This window comes from Cavia porcellus, unplaced genomic scaffold (genome assembly GCF_034190915.1).
Source record: "Cavia porcellus strain 051 isolate PalLab524CR breed Dunkin Hartley unplaced genomic scaffold, mCavPor4.1 scaffold_31, whole genome shotgun sequence".
Classification (NCBI taxonomy): Eukaryota; Metazoa; Chordata; class Mammalia; order Rodentia; family Caviidae; genus Cavia; species Cavia porcellus.
Genome location: NW_026947514.1, coordinates 45,397,243 through 45,405,700, shown reverse-complemented (window position 1 = coordinate 45,405,700; position 8,458 = coordinate 45,397,243). Strand labels below are relative to the sequence as shown.

Sequence of the window (8,458 nt, the reverse complement as noted above, 5' to 3'; positions counted from 1 at the left end):
TCCACAGTTTTTTGTACATACTTTCAAGTATATTTATATATGTAAATGCATGTGTATATGTAAGTGTGTTATGCAGATCTAAAAATTGGATTGTGCTCTTCTGTAACTGGATTTTTCCCACTTAAAATTACATTTATGAAAACAAAAAATAAAATTACATCTACGAGAATGGTAAAAACAAGTATAGCAAAATGGTAATTTTTGGAGAAAACATATGGGAATTATTTTTATTACTCTTTACATTTACCTGTTGAGTTAGAAACTACTTTAGAATGATGGGGAAAAGTCATTGTTAAGGTTTGTATGTAGATGTCTTCCCAAAACTTCATGCAGTCATGGGTGGGGCTTTTTGGAGGTGGTTGGAGCTAGGCTGTGTGGTGCTGGGGTTAAGGATGTGATGCTGAGATTGATTCGTGCTGGAAAGCTAAGATTAAGGATACCCGATCCTGGGTGTGGGCAGGTAGCCTTAATAGAATATAAGGGACCAAAGAGGGCTGCTGTTACTGCTTGTTGTTCTTGCTGCCTCTGCCTTCCACGGACTGTTTCTCCTTCGTGAGGCCCTCTGCCATGTCACTATGCCTTGGAACCAGCCGCTTATGAGCTAACTTACTAGTTACACTTGATCACTCTTGATCCCAGCATCACATACTCTAATCCAGCCACCTCTTAAAAGCCCCACCTATATAACTGCTTGAGACTTTGGATGGATATCTAGACATATCTAACAGTCATCTATATAGGATGTGAGTCTTCAGTCTCTTCTCCAACAGAATTATAATCTTTTTATAGAATATACTATATTTTATCAAGCTGTGTATACTCACTTCATGGAAATTTGGGGTTTTCTGTCTTCTATATTATAAATAAGTCTTGAAGTTCACATTCTTTAACGTATCTCAGCCTATCTATATGACTATTTCTTCATAATAGAGTCCTAAATGTTAAATTATTAGGTCAAAGGTAGAGGTAAATTTTTTCATTTTTAAAATTGTCAAAATGCCCTGGAGATATGCTAGCACTGTACCCTTCCACTTACCCTGAACCCAAAGCAGATTTAGACACTTCGTTGGGCAAATAAGCAAGACTGACACTCCTGAAAGAGCTGATGAGCCATGTGTGGGTGTGAAAAATAGAGTGTGGATTCTCAAAGAACAACCACAAGGAGTTGGTGAAACCACAGAGTCCACTTCATTACATGAGGACTTAAAACTTGGACCAGGCCCTTTACAAAACAAGCCAGATTTCCTGTTTGTTCATTAGGTAAGGAAATGCTATCATCACATGCAGGGGTGTGCAGGATTTAAGTACAGCACAGGATGAAGTCAGTTTACAGAACATAAGTGATGATGAAAACCTTACATATACAGGTAGAAACCTAGAAGGTAACAGGAAGTACAGGGTTTCTGGATGGTTGCTTTTATATATTTCAATAATATATTTGAACACGTACTTCTCATTATGTCAACGCTAAAGAAATATAAACTGTTCCTGATAAAAGACCAGGAAAATGGCCAGACATGATGGTGCACACCTATAATCCCAGAACTCGGGAGGCTGAGATAAGAGGATTGCTGTAAGTTCACGGTCAGCCTGAGATACCTAGTGAGCTCAAGGCCAGCCTGAACTACAGAGCAAGACCCTGTCTAAAAACAAAAGGAGAGCTAAAGAAGGAAAAATGGAACTAAGTTAAATCCAGTTTTGTTTTCCTTAAGAATAATGCAATTTTAGTATCAGCTGTGATGTCATTAGTGCTTGGATCTCTAGTAAGTTCAGAGGCAAATTTGTGACCCAATCTTTTTAGAATTGTTTATATTACAGTTGCTTTATTTAAATTGGTTCAGACCAATTTAAATTTGTGGGTTTGTTAAGCATATAAATAAACAAAATTACTGAGGATAAATTGTGAAGAACCTGAGATACCCAAGTGAGCATATAAGAGAGGAAACAGAACCCACGCCACACTGTGATTTCAAACAGAGAAAGAAACAGGAGCACAGCTGTGTTTCTCATTCAGCTGACAGCATTTTTTTTTCTTTTTTTCTTTTTTTTTTTTTTTGTCTTTTTCTTTTTTATCGGTACCGGGCATCGAACTCACAACTGCCTGCTTGCAAGGCCGGTGCTTATGCCGCTGAGCTAAATCCCCAGCCCCCAGCTCATAGCATTTTGTTTTGTTTCATCTGTGAATATTTTGGCCTTCAACAATTTATATAACTTTTTCATACTGAAAATTTCCTTTATGAGTATTTCTATCTTTCAGAAGATATAAACTAGCATTTTACTTATGTTGCTTTTCAGTTTCAGTGTGCACGGAATGCTTCACAGGGAGGAATAAAAGTAAAGACTTCTGTTACGTATGCTCACATGTCCCTCTCCTGTCACAAGGAAATCACCCTTCTTAATTACCACTTTCCTCTCACTCAAAAATCTTTCCCGGCCATCTGAATTCTCTGTACTGTGTCAACACGAGGTGCCCCTCGGTGCTGGCTCCAGTCCACGGCCCGGCCTCCGCCCTCCCCGGCCTTCCGCCACGCGTGACTTCGTCCTTGGCGAGGGCTGCGGCTTTCCTCCCGTGTTAGCCGCCGGCCTCCTTTGCTCACCGCTTCCCCAGGACGTTTGCTTACCCTTGGATCTGCTTCTCAGCGCTCGGAGATCAGCCTGCCGGGCCCAGAGCTAGAGTTCTCCATCAGTAAATCCGCCACTGAAGTCTTTGGTTATGTCACAAGTTTTGTTTTGTCTTCTGCTTTCATTGTAGCCCTTTTAGCATAAGAATTATGTATACACTGTCTCTGTAAATTTGAATAGCTCCACAAATGCTAAATCGAATCTGTTTTTTTTATTTTCTAGTACAATAAGAGATACATATAAAAAACAAATACAAATTCTGAGTGACAACCTGGAAAGAGAAAATCAAAGATGGTAAAAAAAAATTTTAATGTGTGTTATTTTAACACAAATTGCACATACCATTATTTTAATGTGTATAAATGTCATCTGGAGCCCACGGGAACAGTTTTCTTAAATAACATTGTGTGAGTTGGGTGTATATGTGGGGTGGTTAACAGCTTAGCTTAGCAGCGTAAGCACCTGCCCTGAATTGCGAGGTCGCGAGTTCGATCCCCGGTACTTAAAAAAAAAAAAAAAATGGTGTGAGTTCTTTCGGATCTAGATATATTTGATAGCTTGATTTTTTTGGCATTGGACAAAGCCAAAGGTTTCCGTTGCAATCGAATGGAGTCACCGGAGGCTCTAACTGCCTGTGCTTGTGCAGTGTCTGCTGCTCACCCTGGCTTCTGTGAGACTCGGGTGGGTGAGTGTGGTGACAGAGTGGGGACACAGTGGTCGGCACCACAGTCCCTGCACAGAGGCTGCACTGGTTTCTCTGTCCCACAAACGCAGTGACTGAGGTTAGTACTATTTTCTCTTGGTTCCCACCCCTCTGACAGCATAGCAGCCACCTTGGTAAAGCTGTTGTCAACGTCTGCAGATCAAGGGCAACAAGGAAGCACTTGCCAAGACTTAGTGCATTTTTTTTTTTTTAGTATTGCTGTTATTATGTTATTGAGGTTACAATTCATGAGACTCTTAATTGCACATATTTTACTATCTTTCAAGTAGGTAGTTGTTTTATGTTGTGCTAGAGATAAAAGATGAAGAACCCACAAGCTTGAAATCTCTTACTAGCGCTTTGTGGATAATTCCATTAATAGTTCTACCCCGTCTCTTCCTTCTGTACCCAGCCCAAAAATTCCTCTGTCCCTCCTCCAGCTAGAGCAGTGAGCACCTCCACTGTGGTGCTCAGTCCCAGGCTTGTCCCTGGAAAGCAAATTGCAGACAGAATTTGGGGAGCAGTCATTGTTTTGTTCTTTTGCTTTGGTTGTGTATAATCTGTAGCACCAATGGTACCAACACTTTTGCAGAATTACAGTAGGATTCGCTTTGTTTTGAATTCCTTCATCTTTTTGTTAAAATAATTCTTTTTGTTCTAATCTCCAGTATTTTATCTCAGTGGAAACTAGCTTGTTTAAGAAAACAGCACGCACGATGGCTAGCTGAGAAAGCAGCTCAAATAGAAGAAATTGAAGAGGAAATTGAACATGCAGAACAGATGCGAAATGAATTATTGGAAGAGGGAAGGGAACCTATTTTGATATTTAGAATTATTCTATATACCTGAATTGCATATAAGTGATTCTCTTTCAATATTTAACTACACTATATTATATTAAAAGCTGTTTTCCTTTCTGCTGACTTCAAATTTAGAATGAATTCCTTAATTTCTTCCAAAGCCTATCCATTAGCTGTATTACTAGAAGTATTTAGCAATTTAAGTAGCACTTCTCTCCAGAATGTTTTTAAAGGCTATAACCCTCTCTAGAATGTTTTTAATAAAGGCTGTAAATAGGAATGCATTTGGTGTTAGTCTGTAAGGGAATTGTCTCTAAAAATATGAGACTAAACAGCACTGATTACTCCACATTTTCTCTTTGCCCACTGTCTTCCTCCCCTCCCATTCCTCATGTCATTTATACATATTGTTTGGTAAAAAAAACAAACAGACAAAAAAAACCCCCACAAAAATCAAACAACTTAATTTCTGGAGGAAAAAAGAAATCTTTCTCAGTAGTTACTGAGAAATCATATAACATGAAATCACAAGTATCTCTCCTGCAAGGAGACACTAATGTACCCAGCTGTTTGAAAATATAAGATTGACCACCACAAGAAAAATTTATAAAAATTCTCATTTTTTTTTTTTACTTAGACCAAACTTAAAGAAATGGAGATTAATGAATTTGTGGTCCAGGTCGAAAACCTTACAGCACAACTGAAAGAAGAGGAGAAAGAGTTTATAATGAAGGAAAAAAAGTTAATTCATGACTTAACCATATTTGAGGTAATTTTTATTTTACATCTGAGAATAATTTGGGATAACTACATAGTGGAAAGAGGTACAATATTTCACATTCTTCTGACCAAGTAAGTGTCAGTTAATCTTCCAGTATAGACAAAGGTACAGTTTTACTGCAAATCTTTCCTCTTCCTTACCTGAAAAAGGAATACAAATAGAAAAACAAGAAATACTTTTGGCATAAAAAAATAAAGGCACAGACTTCAGATTATGCAGAACTGCTGGGGATAGTGGCCAGGCGCACTGTGCAGGAGGCCCTTGGGAGCTGTCTGAGAAAGGTGAGAGAGTAATGGGGTGCAGAGAGACTAGCAACATCCTTCTGACCGGGGAACTTCTAAAGGCAGCCTGTAGTGCAACAGGACAGTCATGCAGGGAAGGAGGTAAGAACAAGCTGTGAAAAGGCCACAAGGTTCAGGCCTGCAGAGCACAACAAAACACCTTACAAAGTGACTATGACATCTTTTTATTGCAATATTATATCTCATTATTTCTATCCCTGCCCCATTTTCATTTATATCCACAATTTTAAAATCACATATACTTTGTTTTGATGCTTTTTTCTTTTCTTTTCTTTTCTTTTTATTGGTACCGGGGATCAAACTCACAACCACCTGCTTGCAAGGCAGGTGCTTATGCCGCTGAGCTAAATCCCCAGCCCCTTAACAGATTTTTTTGTTTTGTTTTGATGCTTTTTTCATAAAACACAACCAACCCGAGGAACTTTTCAGGTATGTTTTTGTTTGTATACATGGTAACAATGGAAATACAGGAATAGAGATATGGAACTGAAAGGATCTTTGGAAAGACTACTGAATCCAACCTCTTTACAGAATAGATTGCCAGTCACGTGAGTCGCACAGTGAGCGTCTGTTAAACATCTAGGGCAAGCCAGACGCTGTTCTGTTCCCCTCCGGGTAGAAGGAAGACAGAGCCTCCCCCTCAAAGAACTTCCATCCCACTCCAAATTGTTGAGTAAATTATCCAAAACCACTTCTCAACTAGTTTTACTTTCTTTAAAGGATTTAATTCTTAAGGAAACAAAAATTAACAAAGAAACAGAAGAAGAGCTTAATGATAGTCTTCCACAACTTCATATGGCAGAAGAAGAGTACATGGAAAAACACCGAAAGCTACAAGAGCTCTGTGCGATCCTCGCAGGTGCGTCTGCAGCTCTTGGTGGCTGCCCTCCTCCCAGGTCCTCCCAGCAGGAGGGCGGGGCACCCCTGACAGCAGTGGTGAGGCTCGCCCACCTGTGTCGTCACTGTAGCTTGTCACCCTAACCCTTCTCCACACCACAACCTTACTGTTGCTTTTATTGTTTCCCTTTCTCTCTCTTAAAGGCTATTAACAATTGGCAATTAGTAGTTCCGTATATTGTGTTCTCTCCAGAGTTGGTAGAACTGACTCCTGGATCAGGTACCACATGAATTTGCTAATTATATCTTCTTTCTTTAACCATTTATCAAGTGGATGGTACCTCAGATTCGTTTATAACTAGCCTAATCCTATGGTAAGATTTATCTCAGATCTGAAAGCTGAATTGAAGATAGAAAATATTCCTGGATCTAAGGGTTTTTGCATTCTATGACATAATATAACCATGTGTGAGCTTAATATTTCGCTTAATGTTTCTCTCCAAAAATTGGACGTAATTATCTAATCTTATATTCATGGTCCAGAATCACCCAAGATGTCTGAGTTATATCTTGCATTTAGGGGGTAGAGGATCGTTTTCCAAGGAGTCAATGTGGGTCAATAAGCAGGAACCACTTCCAGACCTCATATTTCCTAGATGACAAAAGAAGACCATGGGAGGTGGAATACCAGGAACAAAAGTTACAGAAAGGACTAGAATAGGAAAAAGGCACCCGCTGGGGTAGCAGTGGAAGTGACTACCTAGCAACGAGGAATATAAGAATGAGAATTTCAAAGGTTGGTGTCAAAATGGGCCACCATATGGAGGACCAGGGTGTCCAACTGCAAAAGGAACAAATGCTCAAAAAAGAAGTGATTATTGCCAAGAAAATGTGATATTTTAAAAATATGATAATAATAAGTATCTGGGTAATCAGTCTGGTTCTCCATTTGTAGTTGATTTTCTACGTTTTGTCAAGGTTTTGTTTCACCGACTTAGGTAAACCTCTTTGATCTTCTAGCCAGCCCCAGAAGTGTACGTACTTCTTCCCCGGTTTCTGGCTTCCCTCCTTCCTATCCATCTATACACGGCGGAGGATTTAAGAAACATAGTGCACATGAAAGTAAGCCGCATGAAGAGCCCTCATAGTAGATAGTGGATGTTTAAATTTAAAAAATTATTACACATTGCCATTAATCCTCTCCAAAATCCTCCCCTAACTCAGATCACTAATTGCACCCTCCTTGCCGCCTTCTGAAATGGTTCTGGGGCTGGGGATATAGCTCAGCTGTATAGTGCCTGCCTGGCAAGCACGGGGTCCTGAGTTCAATTCCCGGTACCAAAAATAAAAATGCTTTGATGAAATGGTTCTGGCAGTCCTCTTTCCTGAGTGTCATTAGTAGGTGTGATTTAAAAAACAAACAAACAAACAAATACAGTGAATGCTCTCCTGAGTGGCATACAAGGGAAAGACAGGTTCATAAAAACAACATGATGTGTCCTCCTCCAATTTATTCTTCAAATCTGGCATCGTGGGACTTCTGGCTCATCCCCAAAGTCAAGGTCATTTGAATGGATTCAGGACATCAAGGGAGCCAGGACAACTCAATTAAAGACACTCATCAAAGAAGACTCCAGAGCTGCTTCAGGAAGCAGCAAGAACCCTGGTGTGTGTTGGAAGTAACAGAGCCGTTCAAGGGGGTTGATGGCAATGTGTTTTACTGTAATAATTTTTAAAATTTAAACATTCAGCATAGTTTTCACACATACCTTACACTTCACAGATACTGATCTCTTAAGGTAAAGAAAAGAGAAAAATGCTGGAGAAAGCAGAGGAAAGAAGGGAAGACAGGAGAAAAGAAGGAGGCACCCTAAGAGCAGCAGGGATCGGTGTGTGGGCAAGGTCTCCTGCCAACGTCGCGCTTACAGGCAACAGACAACAGGGCTCAGTTAACTCAGAGAACAGTGCTGTGGCTTTTACAGCACACAAACATATCTACTCCCTTGACAGCAACAGCTTACTAAAACTTGAGAGACAATGCATTTCAAAATTCTGAAGTAATAAAATCCCTAATACAGACAACTAACCACATTATCAATCAAATATAAGCCTAGAAGAGATGTATTTGGATGTACAAGATCCCAAAACACTTACCCCATGTACCCTTTTTCATGAAACTAGTATAGAATTTGCTTAAATAAATGGAATAAATCAAGAAAAGAGAATATGAGACTCAGGAAACAGGAAGTCCAAGAAAAGAGATGGGCAGAGAGCAACTCAAGGAGGTCAGCTGTGAAGCAGTTCTACAGAAGAAGGACTCCAGAAGGAATAGCCTGGAGGGGCAGAAGCCAACTAACAGATTCACTAATGTGTTAGGTGTTGTGGTGGAAAGCTGAGACAACTCACGAAGAGA

General features: G+C 39.8%; 1 protein-coding gene across 1 annotated transcript in view; it reads left to right on the top strand.

The window, feature by feature from the left end:
• The window catches only part of Ccdc175 (coiled-coil domain containing 175), a 58,363-nt gene that overhangs the window by 40,896 nt on the left and 9,009 nt on the right, over positions 1-8,458 (top strand). The window contains exons 11-14 of the mRNA XM_003472482.4: positions 2,845-2,916; positions 3,994-4,127; positions 4,761-4,894; positions 5,929-6,067. Of these exons, the coding sequence (XP_003472530.3) occupies positions 2,845-2,916; positions 3,994-4,127; positions 4,761-4,894; positions 5,929-6,067 (479 nt within the window). The remainder of the gene's footprint in view (positions 1-2,844; positions 2,917-3,993; positions 4,128-4,760; positions 4,895-5,928; positions 6,068-8,458) is intronic.